A 24,623-nucleotide genomic window follows, 5' to 3' on the forward strand; every position below is an offset into this window, starting at 1 on the left:
CGATTTAGAACGGATAACAATATGCGATTAATATGTGATTAATTATGATTAACTATGGACAATCCATTAGCGTAAATGTCCATGTATGGGTATTCCCCAGAATCGCTTTTATGCCCATATATGAAGATCCCTGGTGTCATCAATATACATCACTGGCCAGATGGCCAAGACTGGCCCATATCTGTGTGGCTGGTTAGGATAGGGATCTCCATGTATTGGCATAAAAGGGATTGTATGTTGTGATGTCATCACAACATACAATCTCTAACAGAATCAATTGTATGCCCATATATGGAGATCCCTGATGTGATCAATATTAAGCCCATATATGGAGGAAGACAGCCCATATCTGTGTGGCTGGTTCAGACAGGGCACTCCATGTATGGGCGTAAAGGGGATGCATCATATACATATATAGTACATGGATCTCCAAATATGGGTACCATGATGGGGTCTCCATAATATATGGGTAACTGGTCCGATATACATCACTGGCCAAATGGCCAAGAATTGGCCTGAGGTCGCATGTTGCCCTGAGGCGTCTCTGCATAAATATATGCAGTGAGATTTCATCTTTTTCTGGGCATCCCATGTTTTCCTTAGAAATAAGGCGGAGTGTCGGGTAGTTGTCAACCCTACTCTGCAGTCAGAGCACAGCCTGAAGATCCTAGACCAGGAGGGGTCTTCGACGTTTTCAGGCCATGGACCCCTTGGATGATGCAGGGACCCCCCACAACCTGTTCATAGATTCCATATAGTTTCATTATTTGACAGCACGATCATCGTGCAGGCCTATTAATAAACTTGACCTTTGACTCTGTACTTAGTCTGCTCTTTTTTTCCCTCTACACCAAACCCCACCTTTGCCGAAAATAGCCGATCTCAGAATATGGACGCAAGGACTCAAGTGGATAATTAGAACATTTTGGAGGAACCCCTGTAGTAACTCTGTGGACCCCCTTGTCCTAGACTGTAGATCAGCTTCAATGAATAACAAACATGAACATCTCTGCTTTATTCACACACACACACACGCACGCACGCACGCACGCACGCACGCACGCACGCACGCACGCACGCACGCACGCACGCACGCACACACACACACACACACACACACACACACACACACACACACACAGAGTAGGCTACTGCCCGAAGCTATTTCCTAAATCACCGCTAGAGGGCAGCATTACCCCATTGATACACTGAGCTTGATCAGCCTGCCGTTGAAAACTAGGAACTGTCAGCGGCTTCCACCATAGCTGTTCTTCACTGACGAAAACTAAATAAGAACTAAACTAAGATTAAATGTATTGACGATATCTTCAATAAATACAAACTAGACAACAATGTTAGTGAGGGACTAGTGGAGAAAAGATCCACGGTAGAAGTCTTAAATGTTATTTTTGCTGATATTGTATTAATTTCATTTCTGATTTCTGACTGTTAGGCCTATATACGTTTGTTTTGTTTTAGTTTTCATATTTCTGTTGTCATGTGAATGAATTGAGTACAAAGAAAGGACCCCAATGTAAACAAGCCACCGTGCTTTCTTGGGTTTAAATCCTATTAGTAGACCTTGTATCTGAACTGTACTGTCCTGTGATGTACTTTTCCTATGCAAACTGATAATAAAATATTCATTCAAATAATCATTCAATCAATCAATCACTCAATCAAAACGAGCATTTTTGAAATTTCTACAGGCCCGGAACTTATAATAGTGTGTTTCAACCCGGACAAGATAGAGGGAAGGACGAGGACCGTTTCCGCCTCTCTCTTCCGGGTTGAAACACGGCGTAGCGTAAACAGAGCATATTATAACCTCTATGAAACAGAGCAGTGTTTTCTAAACAGTGGAGACTAGAATCCTTACTTTAGAGCTGTGTTAAAGTGTGTTTTCTACCAGGAGTCATTCTTGGAGAAGAAGGTATGTTTTACTTTTCTTTTGTTTATAGATTAATGTAACTTGGAAGAAAATAACATTTCTCTATTATGACAGACAGTGAATACAACAGTGTTTAGAATAATACCATTATTGCGACCGTAGGTCCCATATTAGTATGTAAACGGTCACAGCTTGTCCGTATGTATGTATCTCCGCCACGGGGGCAGCCCCTCTATTCAGAAATACCCCCACTGAGGTTAGGGTTATGTAGGTGACCTCTATTTAGAATAATGGAAGTCAATCTTCTGAATAGAGACACTGTGTATCTATGTGTTTGTTGCTGTGATGCTCTGACATCACATTCTGGCTTCACTGACACTGTGATGTCACATTAACATAATCCCTGTTATGCCCATATATGGAGTTCCCTTATGTCAGCAATATTAAGCCCATATCTAACAGGACTTCATTGGAATGCCCATATATGGAGGCCACATCGGCCACATACCACACTAACAGAATCCATTATGGCCAAGACAGCCCATATCTGTGTGGCTGGTTTTAATGACAGGGATCTCCATGTATGGGCACAAAAGGGTACGATGTCAGATCAGATGTCATAGACATGATCATAGGACTTTCACATAACGAGTAACTGAGTAAGCATGTTTGGGCCCTCACAGCATATCTCCATAAACAGTACATGGATCTCCATATATGGGTACCAGGGGTCTAACTACCTATCATAAAGAGCGAACATTTTCATAACACAACATAACACAGAATAACATTGAGATATTAATTATATTTTCCACATCATAGACTGTGGAAACATATTGAAGTGAAAAAGGACCTTAACGGTTTTGAATTATACTTTAATTCTTACAGTTAAAACAATATTTCTGTTGCAATGTGTTTGTGAAGAAAGACGTGAGGCGGGAAGGCAAAATTCAATTACATTTTTATTCAATTAAATGTTATTAGAGTGTCAAATCATAACAAGTTATCTCAAGACACTTTACAAAGGCTAAAGAGCCGTCAAAGAGAGGGAGGGGGAGGGAGGGAGAGACAAGGGAAAGGGGAGGGGAGGGGAGGCAGGGAGGGGGTAATAATACATTTTAGTAGTTTAATAGTTTAATGCTGCAGAAATTAATCTTGGGTTAAATGGCCTTTCCACTGGCGCCATCTTGTAGCCAAATTCTCCACTTGGACACAAGATGTGTTAAAACGTAATGACAGATTGTCATGAAACTTGATCACCCTGCAAGCCAAATGATGACGTTATGATAACATCCTCCGGTGTCTCCGGTGACAATCAGAACTAGGCCAGATCACAGCCCATATGGGGATGATCTTTATGTCAATTACCAGGATGTCATGAGGACTCTTTTGTTTTAGGATAATTGTCATTGTTTGTAATGTTAGTTGAAATAATATGAGCATGTAAGGTTATATTCTGGGACATAATCTGACTAGTTATGAATATGATATTCATCTGGCTTCGATCAAACCCTCTCTGATTAATCCAGGACGTCCGTTTTCGTGGGCAGGATTTGTGTTGGTTGAAATCAGGTGATATTCTAGGCCAGATCTGACTACTCAAGGCTACTTACAGTATGTGATCAAATACAGTCTCTCATCCCCTTTTGTTAGTTTTAGTACATATTTATATCACAGCCCACTGTGATCAGCAGTTTTTGAACAACAATTATTTGTATCCTACGCTTCCTCTGTTTTACATGAAACCATTTCTAAAATACATGACACATCAAGTATTTACAGCCCTATACAGTAAAGGGTGGGGGTTGGGCAGGCCATACGTATAAGGAAGCATAGAAACAAACTAATTCAAAGCAGACTGGTTACTTTTATTAATTAAAGTCCTTGTTGAATTGCTTCATTCCAGAGCAGAGTGTGGAGTCCAGACTGCAGGTGAAGATGAACTCTCCAGACTCAGCCAGGGACATTTCTATTAAACAGGAGGAACCTGAAGATCAGCCACACTTCAGTAAGTTTAACCACTTAAACCCTAGCATCGCTAAGCAGGGGGAACATGTGCTGGAAATAGTCCATCTACAAGCTCATAACTTGAGTATTATTTTTTAATATTGTTTCACAGTTCCATGATTCAAAAGGGGATCTCTGTTAATAATATGGTAAATGGTGCATATGTGGAATTCATCAATGTCACTTCAGTTTAACAACTTACTGTAGACCCTCTATGCTTAGAAAAACACACCTGATTTGCACTAGTGTACTTGAGTTCTTTTTTCATCTAACTCTCTTCACCAAAAATAGCAGATCTACAAGCTCACAACTTGCCATATTGTGACCCGTTGTGAACTTGTAGATAGGATATTTGTGGTTAACCTTCCCCGCAGAATAGGGATCCTGGGGTTCAAGTGTTTAAATAAAGTTAAGTTGTTTTCAGTCAGTTCTGATGGAAACAGACATTTTTCCAATATGTTTTAGTTTAGTTTAGTTTATTTCGGTCCCATTTAAATCAACCAGTACAATACATACAGGAATTACTAGTAAGACGCCTCAGGGTGACATTCAATTCTTGGCCATCTGGCCAGTGATGTATATCGGACCAGTTTCCCCTCAGAGATTGCGTTAGACCGGGAATTGCCGGATTTGTCCGATTTTTTATGGCCAAGACCGAAAAATAAAATTCCTCCCAGACATCCTGACCGATTGAAAAACCAATGGTCATTTATTATTATCGCTGTCTGCTCCTCTGCGCAGGCTGCCTGCCTCTCTCTCTCTCTCTCTCTCTCTCTCTCTCTCTCTCTCGCTCTTTCTCTTTCTCTCTCTCTCTCGCTCTTTCTTTCTCTCTCTCTCTCTCTCTCTCTCGCTCGCTCACTCGCTCACTCGCTTGCCCGCGCGCTTCCCCGTTCTCTCTTTCTCTCTCTCGCTCGCTCATTTCAGTGTCAGTTTGCGATGCACGCACAGCATGTAAAGCCATGGGAATTAAGGAATGCACGCACGGTCAGCAATCAACCCATAAACAAACATTATACACTTGATTGAAGTTATGAGGAGAGGAGATGGAGTGGGGACAGTAGGAAGAACAAAGCCTTTTCAACTCTCCCAAAGTTATATAACATGCGCATGGACGTACTGTCACCACTCGATAGTGAGTATTGGATTAATTGCTGGCCAGATGAATCTATCAACCTTTTCATTATTCTGAAGTCAAGACATGGTATTGTATTGTTGGCATGAAACATGATGCAACAGAAAGACGTTGTTGTGAAAGCAGTGTGCGTGTGCCACATGCAGACAGCCTGCGCGAACAGCGCGATTAGTCCAATATAATTAATTCCCTTATGCAAGATTGAAGCGTTTTTTTCTTTTTAGCCTATACTTTTTCATTCAATTCGTTTTCAGTCCCAACTATGCAGTAGGCCTAATACTTAACTGTTGCTATTGGCTGTTTGTGCACCTGCTTGTAATGTATGCATTAAAATGATTATGTCCGGTATATTCTTCAGATGTCCGGTAAATTTTAATCATGCCGGTCACGGTGACCGGCAGTTAAAAATCCTAGCGCAATCACTGATAGTAGTCTCTCAATTACAGACTTCTGCATTGTTGCAAAAGGACCAACCTTTTATTTGACCATGGCTAGCCAGATTGCCCATATGGAGACCCCTGGTGGTACCCATATATTCAGATCCATGTACTGTATATGGAGATATGCTGTGAGAGCCCAAACATGCTTAATCAGTTATTTGTTATGTGAAAGTCCTATGATGTCTATGACATCTGACATCATACCCTTTTATGCCCATACATGGAGATCCGTGTCTGTAGAACCAGCCACACAGATATGGGCTTTCTTGGCCATATATGGACTTTGTTAGTGTGGTATGTGGACTCCATATATGGGCATTCCCATATGAAGTCCTGTTAGATATGGGCATAATATCGATGACATCAGGGAAGTCCATATATGGGCATACAAGTGATTCTGTTAGTGTGACATCACAGTGAAGCATGATGTCAGAGCGGCAAAACCCACAGATATAAAAAGCTAGATACCTCCTCCGCCGCTGCAGTTCATTAGCGCGACTGGTCAAACACCTCTGGCGGAAGTGCATAACTGTGGAACTGCGGAAGGCACTCTGCCCCCTCCAATGGGAAAGAGGGAGTCCTGCCAGTCCTGCATCTGATTGGCCTACCGAGCTTCCCATTCTGTGACGCACAAGGAAGCGTCCTTCAGAATTCCCAGGAGCCCCGCCTCCGAATTCTGGAGGCTTGCGTAGAGTTATTGGGAGGCTTGCCAGGAGTCTTGGACCAGCACCCCCCAGCCGGAAGAGGCGTCTAAAACCATTCTGTTAAGATTGGTTCCTCGGACATCACAGTGACATCAGAGCGACAATCCCATAGAACCACAGTGTCAGGCGTTATAGACAGAGACAGAGACACATACATACGGACAAGCTGTGACCGTTCACATACTAATCTGCCACCTACGGTCGCAACTAAACTGTGGCCTACGGTCGCAATTAAGCATGGTCAAAGCTGGTCCAAAAAGGTATTTCAGGAGACGATCACCTGGGTTTAGATATACTTTATTGACAAGGATGGAAGGCAAGAGGCAAGCATCACACAGCATGGCATACGGCATATGGAGCAACCTTTTATATAGAAGCATACTATCTAGGCATATGTGGGAGCACTAGGATGGCAGCCTACCTAAGCATAGCTATGGATACAGTATATACTCTATAGCCTAAGAGGAAGCCTGAGTTGGCATGGGTTCTGTCTCAGGCCGTATCTCGCTGACCCCGCGATCCTCATGTTGCCATGAGTGTCGAGGGCATAACCTTTTACAGCGAGACCCGGCCCGAGACCCCCGCGGGGGGACTGAAACAGAACCTGAGGTGGAGCTGGGGTGGATGGCGGGGCAGCTGCCTTAGCGACATGCAGGAAGACCTACTGCTAACCTCCTAATGAACCCTGGGTAAGGGGGGGGGGGCGGTGACCCTGGGTCCCTGCCCCCCCGCTGCGTGCGCGCCCCCTGGTGACCGCCTACTGAACTAGCTTTGATCCTGCGTATTGTCGCACCATTTCAGGAGACGATCACCTGGGTTTAGATATACTTTATTGACAAGGATGGAAGGCAAGAGGCAAGCATCACACAGCATGGCATACGGCATATGGAGCAACCTATTATATAGAAGCATACTATCTAGGCATATGTGGGATCACTAGGATGGCAGCCTACCTAAGCATAGCTATGGATACAGCATATACTCTATAGCCTAAGAGGAAGCCTGAGTTGGCATGGGTTCTGTCTCAGGCCGTATCTCGCTGACCCCGCGATCCTCATGTTGCCATGAGTATCGAGGGCATAACCTATTACAGCGATACCCGGCCCGAGACCCCCAAAACCCAAAAAAGCTCAGAATCCCATGCCAGTGCTAGCCCACTGTGAGGAAGGCAGCTCTGCTGAGAACTGGTGATTAACATAACTGCGGGGGCCGGCCCTGACTGCTAGCGATAAGAGGCGCTATGAACAAAAATAAGCAAAATACGTAGTATTTTACCTGCCTGGCCTGTGCCCTAGAATCAGAACATTATGAGTTTACCGCGCCAAGTGGCGCTATTAAAACACAATATGCAAAAGTACGTAAGAATAATAAGCTTGCATGGAAATTTTATATGATAAAATTGGCAAAATAATAGCGTGAGACCTATATAGCAAAATGAATTTTGGCGCTACTAACTCGAAAGTTTAAATTTAAGTAAGCAGAAAGCAGCTAGCAGACTGAAGCCAACGGCGAAGAAGGCTGTCTTGCTATACTTGGCATCCTAACTAACAGCGACTAAGCATCCTAAAGAAAGCGTGAGCATAATACTGAAGTATAGTGACAGCCGAACCAGAAAATAGCGATGAGACCTTTATTCATTTACATTAGCACCAGACAACTTGAACATCCTACCTAACTAGCACCCCAGACACCACCTAGCTTTTGCGTTATAGAAGAAAACAAGCAGAGAAAACAGCACAGCCTACAGTAACCCGCCTACTCCCTATTGATGACGCTGTAACCGCGCAGCTGAACGGAGAGAGTCCGCCCGATTGCCGCCTTGATTACTCCAGCTGGGCCCCGTGATTGCTCATAAGTCTCTGGGCATGCAGGATCTCTGGTTTGCAGAACCTGACGTAGCGCACGTAGGCCGCCGATGACCATCTGCCCAGCGATTTCAGGGTTGACGAGGGCACCAGCAACGCTGCCGTGGTAGCCGCTCCGATCCTTAAGGAATGCGGTGTGTGGAGAGATGAATCGAGGCCGCAGCTCCGGCAGATCTCTCTCAGTTTGGTGCTGAACCAGGCGCGTGTCATTGGGCGTCCGTTGACCGTGCAAAACAGGGGCTCGTTTGGAGAGGACATCGGGCGGACCGCCAGGTATTGAAGCATGGAGGTGAAAGGACAAAACAGAGTATTAGTTCTTGCTACCACAACGGGGGTGCCTTCGCTAAATTTATCCGTTTTTGATTGCTTTAGCAGAATGGTAAAATGCGAGGCCTGCATAGCTAAATCAGAAAAAACAGAGATCCTATTTGGATCGAATGCCAGCGAGTTTGCTGTGTATTCCCCGCACCTGAGAAAAGCGTAGAAAGCCATAAGGAGCACAGCCTCTAACAAAATATTTTCATAATGGGAATACATGCCTCCCCTTAATTTCCCCACCATTTCATGCAACACCGTGATTGCGACCGTAGGTCGCATTTACTATCAAAAGCTCCACGGGCTGTCCGTGCGTCAGTCAGTCCGTCAGTCCGTCAGTCAGTCACACGTCACACTTTTGTCCTGCTCATATCTCCACAACCGTTGCCCCCATCCATGCCAAATTTTGCACACACACTCCTTACCTGCCAAACTAGACCCCCAGATGTAAAAAATGACCAAATGTGCTAAACTGACCAAATGACCACCCCAACGGGGCTGCTCACGGGGAATTCCCGGGGACCACCGACTCCTGGTGCTCCAGAACGGATGCAAAAGTGGTGGCGCCCCCAGTGGAGGACCCCCTACACTGCAGCTCACATAAACATTTTTGGACACTGCTCCTACAGATTTTGCCCTAAAATCACGAAAATCACTACACAGTATGTCTACACTCATGTCATCAACAGGGTCAGGAAGATTTAGGAAAAACACATTTTTGCCCTATTTGTGGAGATAAGTGACCTACGGTCGCTTATCTCCCGATTAGGGAGTCTTACTGGTAGTAATGGGTAATCTTCGGTCATTGCCTTGAGCTTGATCTTTTTTGAGACCGTTGATCAGAAGCTGGATGGCCAGGTTGCTTAGGATGCTTGGGACGTTAGGTTCGAGGCATCGAAGGTGAAATTGAACCCCGAAATGAGCGCTTTGATAGAAAGGGGCTGTAATTTCCTAGATTCATACGAGTGAACTATGAACGCGCAGAGCAGGGGAATATTGAGGGGAAGTGGAGAACATGCGAACCGGGCACAAAAGGAACGAAAAACCCCCATGCAGAATCGTATGCTTTAATGGTACTGGGCGCCAACCCTTTCCGCATATATTTTGCGGCAGCATCCATGAGGTAGGCCAAGGGCCTTTCTTGGCCTAATCCAGCACCAGCTCCGAGAAAGCTGGGACTTGCCGGCCGAGCTCCGCCGCTCCTGGGCACAGCGTGCGGAACTCCTGGAATTTAAAGCGGGACAGCGCATTCTCTTTCCCTGGGATAAAGACTGCCTGCATAATGAAATTACCTTTAAGGCTTAGCCAGGTAAGGCGTCTTACGAATTTATTAATCAATGAGATTGCAGAGCGACCCTTGTTGTTAATAATTTGCACCGTTGCTTCATTATCACACAGGACGCATATTCTTTTTCGTGCCCACTTGTTCCCCCAGAGAGATGCTGCCGCTACAATTGGATAAATCTCAAACAAGGCAGTAGATTTACATTCGGGAGGTAAGACATTCATTTCATTTGGCCATGTGCTGGCAAACCATTCTCCTTGATAATAACCCCCGAACCCCACGGACAAAGCTGCGTCCGTGAAGAATTGCATGGACTCTGCTGAAACTGGCTCTATATCATAGAAACATTAAATACCATTCCATTGCTCTAGAAAAAACGCCCAGAATTTAAGATCAGAACGACTCCCCTCGTCCAATTCTATTCTTGCTCTAATCTCCTTTTTTGATTTTGACAGGTCGATAAGCCTGGAAATGAAGGAGCGGCCCTGGGGGATGATGCGCATAGCCAAGTTCAGATGGCCTAACAGAGATAGTAATTCTTTTTTCGTTACAGCTGAGTTGTCTAAAAAAGACTTTACCAATTCTTTAATGCGCTCTAATTTTTCTGCAGGCAAGGCCGCTTGCAAGCGCACGCTGTCGAGCATAATGCCCAGAAATTCGATGCGCGTCGCCGGCCCCACTGTTTTCTCCTCGGACTGTCGGACAGTGGCACGCCTAGGGAATGGAACACTTTACGCACAATGGAAATGCACCTTGCCGGAGATGCGGACGCGTAGTCAATTGTGAGAAAATCATCTAACAAGTGCAAAACGAAGGGGAGTTTGTATGTGTTGTACAAAACCCAGCACAGCGCCTCTGACAGCGTGTCAAAAATCCTCGGGCTGCTGCGACACCCGAATGTCAATTTAACCGCAAAATAAAACTTAGAGCGCCATTGGATGCCGAATAGGTGCCATTGCGAGGGGTGTAGTGGCATCACCTTAAATGCGTCCACTATGTCCGCTTTAGCTAACCAGGCCCCTCTCCCCGCACTTAATATCATCTGAATAGCGTTATCTATGGAGGCGTAAAAAAGAGAAAACGGCGCTGGCGGGATCAGGCTATTAATGCTCGGGATATGGCTGTCGTGAGGCGCCGACAGGTCGAAGATGAGTCGCTTTTTTCTTGAGTATTTCCTCGTTGCTACCCCTATAGGGCTAACTCTGAATGGGCTAAAGGGAGACCTAGTAAACGGCCCTATTAGGTGACCTTTCTTAACTTCCTTCCCTAGGAGCTCGTCTACTACTACGGGCTCCAACAGCGCAGACTTAAGATTAGGACACACATGAGATGCTTTTGGTAGCCAGCATAGCCCCGCTAAGAAACCCTGTAACAGTCCCGAAATTAAATATTTAACCCAGCATCTGTTTGGGTGTTCAGAAAGAGCAGCAGTAAGAGCCGGGACATCCACAGGGGTTGACGGGTGATTCTCTTTTATTTTTTCCCACTGTTGGGCGTTGGGCGTGTCCTCCTGGGACAGACGGACCTGGGATGGTTGTCCGCGCACCAACTGCAAATATGCATATATTTACAATTTGGAAAAGTACAGCCATTTTCATTGAACTGAATGCATATGGGAACTTTGCGATTGGGATCGTACGGCACCTGTCTCGTAACGGCTGGAGCCCGGGGCCCGTATCCCCTCGGCTGCTGCTGGCCGGGTGGGGTGGACTTGATCGGCGCCTCATGGGCTACGGCTTTGGGGCACAGTTCGGTCCTGTGGCTAAAAGAGCCGCATACTGAGCAGGACAAAGGGGGATGGGCCGAGAAGTGGCGACTTATTAAACTCAGATCCTGGACGGACCAGTCGATCCGCTGATTGAAACGCTGAATGTGCATGGCAGATTTGGACGAGAAACTTTTATGGTACTCGTAGAACAGCCCTCCCCCGTAGGTATACGCCATATCGGCAATTATGGACAGGTACGCATCGAGCTCAGCTCTGCGCTCCGGATACATTTCGCACATGGTGTCTCTGTAGACACCATACGCCACAATGAACTCTGCTAGGGTCAAGGTTTTGGAGAGCCTGGGATCGCTATCTTTAAGTATCACAGAAAAGTCCCCGCAATCAACAAAGTGCTCAGCTGAAGATTCTGCTGCGCAGAGGAGAATCTTCACAAGATTCACGTCTTGTCCTGTTAAGGCAAGCAGTGCATGTTTAGAACCAGCTAACCCTGCTAACCAGCAAGCGAAAAAGAAAGCAGCACTTTACCTGATAGAATCTGGCTGCGCAGCGCGTCGGGGATAGCGGCGGCTGGGGACAGGAAGGCTGATCCTGAGGCTGGGGCTGGAACGGCAGTTCCCAGGTGCTTCCGTGGCAAGTTGTTCATATCCGACGGCAGATGTAACACGGCTCCTGCGAACCCGGTCGAAGGGCCCGCCTCGGCTCCGGCCTCGAGTGTGGTGAGGCGCTGGTTCATCCCGGTCAAGGTGTTCTTGATATCCGTCAGTGCTAGCAGGACCGTCGGATCCGCGGTGCCAGCGGGGAAGCCGCCGGGCTGAGCGGGAGCTCTTCCGGGGAGGGAGGGCGGTGCCCCGAGGTTGGAGGGACCTCCTCCGGGGTTGGCGGGAGCTTCTCCGGAATAGTCGGGCGCCCCTCCGGTGGGAACATAGCCCTCTGTGGGCTTTTTCTTCTTAGCTGCGCCGGAGTTGTTGACTTTTGCCGTCCTTTTCCCTCGGCCTTTAGTCTTGGGTGTTTCGGTTACCTGAGGCTCGCTTGGAGCTGCTCGATCGGCCTCCACCAGGAACTGGAACAAGGCTTCGTGGTCGAGCCCGGCTCTAGGATCTTATTTGCTGGCCAGTCGGCTATTTTGATCGGCGGGTTCAGCCTGGCACTCCTGCGGGGGGTGGGGGGCACCTCCGCCCCTGTCTGAGACGCTGGAATCCCGGTGTCCGGGACCATCTCTTCTCCCTCTACCTCATCAAATACTTCTCCCTCCTCGTCTGATGCCGCGGTGGACATCCCAAACATGGTGAGTAGTAGGAGTGATGAAACTAATAATGACACAAACCTCATTGGCAGCGAGCAGGTAGTGGAAGGAGCAGGACAGCGTCGTAGTAGCGTCGTAGATACAGCAGCGTGGTAGCAGCAGCTGCCTTAGCGACATGCAGGAAGACCTACTGCTAACCTCCTAATGAACCCTGGGTAAGGGGGGGGGGCGGTGACCCTGGGTCCCTGCCCCCCCGCTGAGTGCGCGCCCCCTGGTGACCGCCTACTGAACTAGCTTTGATCCTGCGTATCGTCGCACCATAGGCAGAAGCAGAAGCTTATATTGCCTACCACAAAAGATCAAATATTTCACATATTTGAATTGATAAAACTGAATCACTATTTATAATTACCTTTGCTAATCCAAGGGGGAAGAAAATCCAGTTGGGCACTGTATCATGTGGCGATATGGAAATATTGCCAAGAGACTACACTATTTTTTTGTTATCAAATATTTTTATTTTCCATAATCAAAAGAAAAATGCAATTAACAGACAAACAACACAAACAATAGTAAAACAAGAAAAGGAAAAGAAAACCCACCCACCCCCTTTCCCCGGACCAACACGGAATGTACAATAGTGCATGCCTGTGCTAGGCTGTTACCACTATATAGTGATTTCTTGAATCATAGCCTTAAGCTTATCTGCAATGTCCGACCACATATTAATGTTTTCTTCTTTTGCTCCGTGTAACCTTGCTATCGACTGCTCTAAATATACTATATCTAGAAAGGTTAAGGCCCACTGGCGAAACGTTAACGTATGAGGAGGTTTCCACCGCGTAGCTACCATCTTCTTCGCCGCCGTTACACCAGCAAAGAAGATGCGCTTGCGTATATTGTTTAGTTGCAACTGTGAGACGTCATTTAATAAAAATAAAGAAGGAGAAGATATGATATTGATACTAAAAATAGTTGAAAGTTTTGAGGCAACCATATTCCAGAATGACGACACATTTGGGCATTCCCAAACCATGTGAAGGAAGGTACCAATACTATTTGAGGCGCAGAGAGTGCAGTTGGGATTATTCAAAATCCTCATAGCACATAGTCTGCGGGGAGTTAAATAAGTCCGATGAACAAAATTTAAATGAATTTGTTGATGGTCTGGATTTCTAGAAGATAGCCTAATGTTAGACCATACTGTGTCCCAACAAAAGTCAGGGTCCAAATTTGGTACATCATTCCTCCAAACAGTATCAACAGATAGGGGCCCATAACTACAGTCTAATAAAAAACCATAGAGGGTGGAAACCAAACCTCTTGTTCTGTTACCATCACAGATAAACTCATGGAAGGGGTGCAATCTAAGGGGAGCTTGCCATGGGACCCCATAGGTCCTCATGGACGTTCTCAGTTGGAAGTAGAAAAAAAGGGTATTTCCAGGCAGAAGTCCCCTAATGTACGAATCCCCTTAGCCCTCCACCTTGGAAAGCGAATGGGGCGATCCTCGATTAAAAGTCTTTGATTATTGAACACTGGGGAAAATAAGTTCCATTTACAATCAATCTTACACATCTTTTCAGCTGCCCTCCATACTGCCACTAAATGAGAAATGATAGGTCCAAAGCGAACTTTGCATTGATGTGTAGTTATGTTTGAATAGATAAGATCTCTCAATTCAACAGGCTGCACTAAACTCTCCTCAAGCTCTCTCCAAGAAACCTTATTTGCTGGGTTAAACCAATTTAAAAGGGGGCGGAGCGTGAAGGCCCAATAATAAAATTTAAAGTTGGGCAATGAAAGGCCGCCATCATCTCTAGCACGTTGTAATAGAGAAAGTTTAAGACGAGGGCGTTTCCCTTTCCACACAAACTTAGATATCGAAGAGTGAAGCTTATTCCAGTATTGCGGCGGTGGTGGCAAAGGGAGCATAGAGCTTACAAAGTTAACCCTAGGAAGAACATTCATCTTTATGATTGAAACTCGAGCTTGGAGAGAGTTGGGCAAAGATGACCATCTATCTAAATCAAGACAAATCTTATTTAGAGTGTCACCATAGTTGTTCTTAACAATAGCCTGAAGAGAGGGGAAAATATCTATGCCAAGATATTTGAATTGGCTTACTACTGGGATTATGGGCGGCAGGATAGCAGATCTCATCTGATCATTTAGAGGTAGAAGGGCTGACTTCGTCCAATTAATTTTGTAGCCGGAAATGGAACTGAACTGATCAAAAATTTGAAGGACGTGAGTAATTGACTGTGGTGCATTCTCAAGGAACAGTAGAATATCATCAGCATATAGGGAAATGCGATGATGTGTGTTGTTAATCGAAACAGGAGTAATATCTGCAGACTGACGCACTGTCTGAGCCAAGGGTTCGAGTGAAAGTGCGAAAAGGAGAGGACTAAGGGGACAACCCTGCCTTGAAGATCTGCCAATCGTGAATAGCGGCGAACAGATCTTACCGGTTAGGACCATGGCTGACGGATTAGAATAAAGTACTTTAACAAAATGTATGAATGAAGCACCAAATCCCATTTTATCTAGTACAGCCCACAGGTAAGACCATTCCAGACGATCAAATGCTTTCATCGCATCGAGCGACAACACTGCGGCGGGGGTCCTCAGCTCCTTAGCCCTATCGATGATATGCAATAGTCGTCTAGTATTATCAGAGGCTAGTCTAGTTCCTATGAAACCTGTCTGATCACAGTGTACTAAGGTGGTCATAAAACCCTGCAAGCGACGCGCAAGCACCTTAGCAAAAACTTTTAGATCAGAATTCAAAAGTGAAAGCGGTCTATAGCTTGCGCAATCTGTGGGATCCTTGTTCTTCTTCAACAATAATGATATAATAGCTACATTCACATCCCTGGAGAAAGAGCCACTTTCAATTGCATATCGAAACATGTCTAGCATCAGCTGACCTAGATCTTCCCAAAAGATGGCATAAAGTTCAGGGGGTATCCCATCCAAACCAGGCGACTTGCCCCTACGCATTGCGAGCACAGCTTCCTGTAATTCCGCCAGATGGAGCGGTCTATCTAAGGCTTCCGCATCCGCCTCGCTAAGGGTTGGTAACTGTATGTTGGATAAAAAATCATTGCATACTGCATCATCGTGAATGACCTCGGAGGTGTAGAGCTCATCATAAAAAGCACGAAACGTGGCATTGACCTCTTTGGGTTCTGTAACCATGGCTCCAGTTGTTGATTTGACACTAACAATATCAGCAAAATGCTCATTGGATCTAAGACGTAAAGCCAGTAAGTGACTGGGTCTTGCACTATTAAAATAGTAGTTTTGCCTTGTGCGTTTCATTTGAAATTCTGAGCGGCGCTTGAGAATGGAGTTAATTTCTTTCTTAACTAGCTCCCTCTGGGTTGCTGTACTAACATCAAAGTTATTTTGGAGAGAATTATCCAAAGTAGAAAACCGAGATTCCAATTCCACCAGTTTGGCTGACCTTAATTTTCTCTGAGTGGACGCATAGAGAAGAGACTACACTATTGATATAATATTCTAAAAAATGAACAGTGTAATTCAGAGTCAAAAAGGTTTGAAAACCCCTGGGCTACACCCACATTGTGTGGCTCAACGGATATTCAGCCTATTGGCTGCACAAGGAACCACAAAGACACTCCCATCACCATCATATTAGTGCAGGGGTGGGCAACTTTGATGATGGAGAAGCACACTATATTTTCACACTCACTCCAGAGGGCCACATCGCATATACAGTCAAACATAGCAAAAGTAGCCGATCTACAAGCTCAAAACGCGTCACAGTGCCGTGCCACATATTTTTAGCTTGTAGATCTGCTATTTTTTAATTGGAATCCTGAATAGTCTTTTAGCTATTTTTTAATTTGAATCCTGAATCCTGAGAATTTGCATTTTATTTCATTTCAAATGCATTATGTTCTCAACTTCATGAACTTAAATACAAATACATTGGACAATGCTGGACAAACAAAGACTAGTACTAGTCATTAAGTTACTAGTATAGACTGAAGTAATTAAAGCGGGTCATGTTTGCATGTTTAGAATTGTAACAGCTGAAATGAATTATATTATCAGTATTTTGATATTAACCTGTGGGCCACATTAAGTGAAGGTGGGGGGGCTGCATGTGGCCCTCGGGCCGCCAGTTACCCATGTATGTATTAGCGTGACCCACCCCACTTAAAAACTAGAGTGTTTCATGATTGAAATTTAGACCTGAGGCAGATTCTAAAAACATCTAAAACCTAACCTAATGTTTCTGAAAACCTTAAAATTCTTATCCAAGAAGTGTATAATAAAAGATGTTGCCTTAAAGCAAATACAAATGACACACAGAGGTGGCACCTGGTTTGAAAGGTATAACAACGCCTACTGTAGATGGCAACAGGTCTAAATGGGTTAAATATTTGCTGTAACCACATATTATGTATTTAGTTGATTCAAGCGGTGCCAACTAAGCCTTATGTCCCTTCAGTACTATTCAATGTCCCTTCAGTACTATTCACTGTCCCTCAATAATGTCCCTTCAGCTTCAGTACTATTCACTGTCCCTCAATGTCTTTTCAGTACTATTCACTGTCCCTCAATGTCTTTTCAGTACTATTCACTGTCCCTCAAAGTCTTTTCAGTACTATTCACTGTCCCTCAAAGTCTTTTCAGTACTAATCACTGTCCCTCAATGTCTTTTCAGTACTATTCACTGTCCCTCAAAGTCTTTTCAGTACTATTCACTGTCCCTCAATGTCTTTTCAGTACTATTCACTGTCCCTCAATGTCTTTTCAGTACTATTCACTGTCCCTCAATGTCTTTTCAGTACTATTCACTGTCCCTCCAGTACTATCATTGCCTTCGGTCCAAAAACTATACAGCTTGTTTCTCATACTGGTGGATTTCTCTTAAAGCCCCTTTTCGACTGCAGCTTTAGCACCACACTACATGACACTACACCCCACCACATAAAAATATCTATTTTCCATTAAACAAAAGTACCCCTATCGGTAAGAAACAAATTGAACCTTTTAACTGTGATTATAATACAATATACATTTGTATTACAACTATCCTAATTATAATACACTATAACGGATTATCACTGTGATTATAATACACTATAAAGTTTTAATCTGATTACAATAATACACAAACCTCCACCGGCAGTCAGTCCATCCGTCAGTCTGTCACGTCACGTCACACTTTTGCCCTACTCATACCTCCGCCACCGTTGCCCCTATCCATGCAAAACTTTGCACACACACTCCTTGCCTGCCCCAGGGAAGCCCTGGCGCCGTCACCAAAAAGTGCAAAAATTACCAAATGACCACCCCAACGGGGCTGCTCACAGGGAATTCCCGGGGACTACCGACTCCTTGTGCTCCAGAACGGATGCAAAAGTGGTTGCGCCTCCTAGTGGAGGACCCCTGCCACTACAGCGCACATAAAATGCCGTAACTCGGGCTAGGAGCGACTGGGAGAGCACAATAGAATCTTTTATCATGTATTACAACTATATCCTGGTGGCCTAAATGAAAAGTCATTGTAGTGATCAGTCATTATGAAGTGTATGGCCCTGTTTGGCCTAGCTCAGACCTACTCTGGATTGGATACGTTTTAGTACCATGTTTAGTACCACTTTCACACCACTCTACCCAGGTCCTTGTAGTGGAAAACCTGGCACAAGTGGGCGGTGTGGAGTGGTGTGGTGTTGGGGCATGTCAGTGGAAAAGGGGCTTTACATCTCAAAAGACCCAAAGTAAAACTGGACAAATAAAACATACAAAATACGAGTACATAAATAGAACATAAAGCATAACCATAGCTAGAAAATATTGCTCCTTCGAAACAATTGTGGGCTCGCTTCAAGCCAAAAAACAATGGCTATAAAAGTACAAAATGTCAAGATCGCAGCCAGTAGTCTCTTTGATGTTACTGACGCAATTGGACGCTGCATGCATGATTTGAGGCATTTTGTTCCAAAAATGTGTTATGCAAAAGTTGACCCGCTGGTGGCGCTAAAACAGGTTAATGTGAGAAGGGTGGCATCTGTTCCTTGACTTAGTGGGAACGTGCTTGCAAGATTTCACGCACATCACAGGCTGTGTTCATGATTTGAGGTGTTTTTGGCCACTTTATCGCTGCTTGCAGCTATATTTATTATTATTATTTTATTATTTTTTGTGTGCACTTCATCGGCATGTTAGATAAAGGTCCTTAGATTGTGTGTAGAATGTTTCATGCAAATTGCGTTTGACAAACTGCTCAAAATGATATAGCGCCCCCCTTTGGCCAATTGGGGTAAGATTGGTTTTAATGATATTTGGACTAACCCTTTACAGTATTTCATCATGAAAATGTGACTTTGCATGTATGTTTTAGAGGCAGAAGCATAATTTGCATAAAACTGCAATATTCATTGAATTATTAAAAAAGCATGTTTCAATAAAAAAAAAATCCGATCTGACAGATCTTTAGATATTGGTCCAAAGTTCATGTAAAAAAAAGTTTTCCGCACATGACGCGAAATTTCCAGAATAAATGGCGGAAAATCTAAGGGCGGAGCTTACTTAACAAAGACACAGATGTCTTCCGCTTGAGTCAAAGCACGCGTGTAAGCAAGTTGCATGTCTTCAAATGAAACAAGTCATGACTTTTGCCCGTTTGAAGTTTGAATTTTCAAAAGCTTCGTATAACGCCCCCCTTTGGCCAATTGGAATAAGATTGGTTTCAGTGATATTTTGACTAACCCTCTACATCTTTGCCAAATTCCATGAACGTGTAACTTTGCATGTATGATTTAGAGGCAAAAGCCTTTCAGGCGAGCCCACAATAATGACAATATCTAAAGTGTTAGACAATTAGACAACATGTAATCAATGTAACAAAGAAAATACCTTGCTGGCTGCATGTAATAATGAGATGAATCCATGGCAGACAATAGCAATGCACAACTGGAACAAAAAACAACAAATTAAGCATAATATTCAAACCGTATATTAACTTGGATACACAATTCACATATAACAAACAACAAGTACCCTGTTCCGTCCGCAACACGCTCAAACAACGCTTCCTTAAGGTGTCTCCACACCAAACAGCCTACAAGAAACTATTTCCAACTCCTGGCAGACTGCTCTAGTCGGCAGAAATAACATTGTTTTTGCATTGGTCTCCGCCTGCCAGTCTGTTGCCAGGTCTGCTCATTATAAGCGACTTTAGGTCTTCCTGTAAAGTAGCTTGTACATATTCATAGTTGTGGGTTGCTTTCGTTAATGTTTATTTGCCTTCAGTGTAGTTGATTGTTTGGTCTTGCTTTCAAGATCATTACAATAAAAAGCTGATGTAATAGGGCTAAAGTGGTAAAAATTGTCGCTTTTGTTGGGCTTGTTTTCATAAACAAGTTTGCTTGTTTCACTCACAAAAAGTGTCAGATCTGGCAACACACTTCAGCCTTGTTTGCAAACAAACTGTGATGCAGTGATTTCTCTCTCCTTAGCACTATTACAGCTTACTAGCTTTGGAGTTGATTAGTATAGGAAATTAAGAGTTGAGATTGTGAATATGCTATTTCGTTAAAATGTGCTATGGGAAAATGTCTCTGGCTTATTTAGGCTTGGTTTTGCAGCAGTAGCAAACTAATAGTAACCTGGCTGCGCCAGATAATGGCAGCAGTGCGTATGCCTGGCTGCATACTGCTCTGCTTACCATGATCTGGGATTGTTCGGGCAGACTCGATGTAAGGGGCGGGCCATTTCTTCAATTTTTTTAGCAGGTGATTGGATGGGGCCGTCTCTCTATCACAGTCTGGGAGTGCCAACTCCAACCACTCATCCGCCTCCTAGGTTTCCACGTGGTCTGCAATCAGACTCTATTGGTTCAGAGCCGTTCAGAGCCCGCCCATAGCTGCCGCTGATTGGTCCGGCCCGGGGCTTTACTAATGTGATCAACTCTCCCAGAGAGATATCAGATGGTAAAGTAGGGCGGTACGGTACGCACTACTGCCACCATCTGGCGCAAGTCAGGTTAAACTAATAGTCCATTCTACAACTCCCTCAAGCCTACCGACGGCCAGGGGCGACTCAACAGAACTGGGTAAGTCCAGTTTTCCAGTTTTCCGTCGTTACTTGTCGATAGCGTTCCCGACCCTTTGCCAAAAATCTGCCGATGAGCTCCCTGTCGGCAACATACACTTTCCGCGTTCTTCCGCTGCCGATTTGTGGCCGAACTGTTTGGTTAAAAGCCAGCTTTAGTGAGCGGAAGTGGTAGAGTGTAACACTCTTGAGAGACTTGAGGAAACGATGCCATATAAAGGGTTCCAGCATGTAGTAGTCACAAGTACTATTCACTGTCCCTCCCCTCACTATTCACTGTCCCTCACTTTGCGCATTAAAGCAGATGATACCATTTTGTACATGGAGGATGGTAATGTTTATTTACACTTAAGGAATCCAGTGTTTGCCGTCATGTTGTGTTTCTGCTCCTAGACGTCTTACATCCAGCAGTGAAAAGTGAAGAGGAGGATGAAGACACCTCTTCTCACTGTTTTGGAGTTGAAGTCGAGCTTGAATCTGACTCTGAAGTCACTGAAGACAGTGACGTTTGGGAGGAGACCAGTGGAGGTCAGTCAGTGTTAAACACAAGGACATGACTTACATGTGTGGGGAAATAAACTGGGAGTTGGAATAAAATAAAATAAATAAATCAGAAGAAATAACAAGGAAGCTGTTTCTTTACTACTCATTTCATACTCACCAGTTTTAACCTACCTCGCCCCTTCTTTCCTCCTCTCTCTCTCTCTCCCCTCTGTCTCCCCCCCCCCCCCCCCTCTCTCTCTCTCAGCAGGCACTGGCGAAAGACCTTACCACTGTGAACATTGTGACAAGAGTTTCAGTGAGTCATCTAGCCTGAAGAAACACCTGCGTATCCACACTGGAGAAAAACATTTTCAATGTGAACATTGTGGCAAGAGTTTCAATGAGTCATCCAACCTGAAGAGCCACCAGCGTATTCACACTGGAGAAAAACCTTACCACTGTAAACATTGTGACAAGAGTTTCAGTGAGTCATCTAGCCTGAAGAAACACCTGCGTATCCACACTGGAGAAAAACCTTTTCAATGTGAACATTGTGGCAAGAGTTTCAATGAGTCATCCAACCTGAAGAGCCACCAGCGTATTCACACTGGAGAAAAACCTTACCACTGTAAACATTGTGACAAGAGTTTCAGTGAGTCATCTAGCCTGAAGAAACACCTGCGTATCCACACTGGAGAAAAACCTTTCCACTGTAAACATTGTGACAAGAGTTATAGTCAGTCATCTAGCCTGAAGAAACACCTGCGTATCCACACTGGAGAAAAACCTTTCCACTGTAAACATTGTGACAAGAGTTTCAGTGAATCATCTGACCTGAAGAGACACCTGCGTGTCCACACTGGAGAAAAACCTTACCACTGTAAACATTGTGACAAGAGTTTCAGTTTCTCATCTCAACTGAAGGTGCACCAGCGTGTCCACACTGGAGAAAAACCTGGGTCATGCAAAACGGCCAAGAAATGAAATTCACAAACATTGGTCAAAGGGTGGCTCTAATAGCACTCAATTGAAAAGAAATCTTGTGAAATAAAATGTCGTAAACCAATCATCAAGGACGATGATACACGAAAGAAGAAGAAAATCCAAACTTTGAACGGATATAACTCATGCCCTGTTTGACCTACATCCACGAAACTTCATTGCACATGTGTGTCTCCTCATGCCGAACAACTTTAACGCTGTGACTTTTGACCTCCCATCTCCCACCATTTTGAATGATATGATAAACAGTTAAAAGGTGTATCTCCTCCTGGGATTTCTGCGCAACGTGCACAAAACCTTTTTCACACGAACTTTGGACCAATATCTAAAATCTCTTTTCGTGAGAAGTTTGTAACGGAAAGAATAACCTTTTTTATAAGTCAATGAATATTGCGGTTTTATGAAACATATTCTTCTGCCCCTAACACATGCAAAGTCACATTTTCATGACACTTTGCAATAATGTAGAGGGTTAGTCCGAATATCACTGAAACCAATCTTACTCCAATTGGCCAAATAGTCTAGTAAATATAGGGAAAATAATACACTCAGGTTGGACAAAATTGTATTATTTTGTTTTTCAACTGATTCTGACAGGAACTTAGGTCTACTAGCCAGGATAACAAATCTACCCTGATCTGCTCATGGCAAATACCCACAGTGGCCAAATCAAGTTGGGCTCCCATCAACTTTCTATACAGGAGGAAAATACCTAGAAAAAAATCTGCGTTAAGTAGGATGTGAGGAGTCTAACTAGGGGTTTGTCATGATGCTGAATCCATTGCAAGCATTTGCTTTTGCACAAAAAAACATTCCTTGGGCTAAAAATAGCCCCAGAAAACGATGGTTTAGTGACGAAAAGTGATGAGTCATCACCTTTTGTGGGCGTTTTCTGGGGCCAATGAATATATTTTGTGCAAAACAAAGGCTTGCAATGTATTCAGCATCATGACAAACCCCTAGTTAGACCCCTCACATCCTACTTAAAGCAGATTCTTTTTCTGGGTATTTTCCTCCTGTATAGAAAGTCGATGGGAGCCCAACTTGATTTGGCCACTGTGGGTATTTGCCATGAGCAGATCAGGGTAGATTTGTTATCCTGGCTAGTAGACCTAATTTCCTGTCAGAATCAGTTGAAAAACTAAATAATACAATTTTGTCCAACCTCTGCCTTATATTTATCGGACTAAAAGGGGTGGAGGTATAGCAAGCGTTTGAAAATGCAAACTTTAAAATGACATAAGTCATGCCTCGTTTGGCCTGAAGACATGCAACTTGCTTTCACACCACCATGCTACACCACCTCAAGAATTGAACTGCACAGACTGAACCACAGCATCACAGCACCGTAATCTACCACGCTGTGTCCTTCATGGTTGGTGAGTTCACTAACTATGTTTTGTTTATATCTTACGAACTGTGTGATTATATCTTTGTGTTTAATTCATGGTAATGTTAAAGGAGTAGTTCACCCCCAAAATGACTTTTCTTCTATTGATTACACACGCCATGGAGACTTGTGTTCAATAATATATTTTGTTTTGTTTTTTGTTGCATTCCTAAGACAAAGATTTGATAAAGAAAATTGGGTCCCCATCCGGAATCAATGGGGGTAAATTTACTTTCTACCACTTTTTCTAGTCACGTGTTCAAATACTGGATTCTGATTGGCTAAATTCCGGAGGTTATGACAAAACAACTGCCGCAAAGTTGCATGAGGACTTGTCCGAGATCAATGCACCTCAGTGTACATCCGGGGACTTCAGGAGGTAGTCGGAACACCTTTCCCCCAACCAACAAATGACGGTGGCAACGGTCCTATGTTTACTAACGTGCATGCTATAGTCGCCGATTTATTTGGATCCAATGCAATCCGCCAACTTTAAAGCCCCTTTTCTCTGAACCTATGCCTTTCTGGAAGCGAACAGCCTCTATTTACGGCCGGAACGGTACTTCTAACTGACGTTAGCTTAGCTGTAAGCTAGACGCATGGATTAGTATGGAGTTGGCGCCATCTGTTGGTGAGTAGAAGATGTTGTTTGTGGAACTATCTGCTGTCTCGCGGAAGTTTTATAGGCAATAATGATTGTAACTTAAGATCCTTGCAAGTTACAACTATGTGTTTTCTTTCATGTATACGGGAAAAAGTGGTAGAAAAGCTATTTACCACTCGGGGTCGGACATTATGCTCTCATAATGTCCTGAGTGAGGGTGTTATCGGACTCGGCTGCGCCTCGTCCGATAACACCCTCACTGCGGACATTATGAGAGCATAATGTCCTCTCACTCGGGGTAAATTGCTTACATAATCAAATGTGTGTCTTAGGAATGCAACAAAAAACAAAACAAAATATATTATTGAACACAAGTCTCCATGGCGTGTGTAATCAATAGAAGAAAAGTCATTTTGGGGGTGAACTACTCCTTTTA

The 24,623-nt window shown here is 44.2% G+C and overlaps 1 protein-coding gene across 1 annotated transcript in view; it reads left to right on the forward strand.

Moving 5' to 3' along the window:
- LOC308306197 (uncharacterized protein) overlaps positions 1–24,623 on the forward strand; it is a gene marked incomplete at its 5' end in the record, with an annotated part of 48,063 nt that overhangs the window by 11,968 nt on the left and 11,472 nt on the right. The window contains 3 exons of the mRNA XM_080751097.1: positions 3,798–3,899; positions 21,102–21,236; positions 21,457–21,903. Of these exons, the coding sequence (XP_080607223.1) occupies positions 3,798–3,899; positions 21,102–21,236; positions 21,457–21,903 (684 nt within the window). The remainder of the gene's footprint in view (positions 1–3,797; positions 3,900–21,101; positions 21,237–21,456; positions 21,904–24,623) is intronic.

This window comes from Nannobrachium achirus (assembly GCF_963921795.1).
Source record: "Nannobrachium achirus genome assembly, chromosome: 20".
Taxonomy (NCBI): Eukaryota; Metazoa; Chordata; class Actinopteri; order Myctophiformes; family Myctophidae; genus Nannobrachium; species Nannobrachium achirus.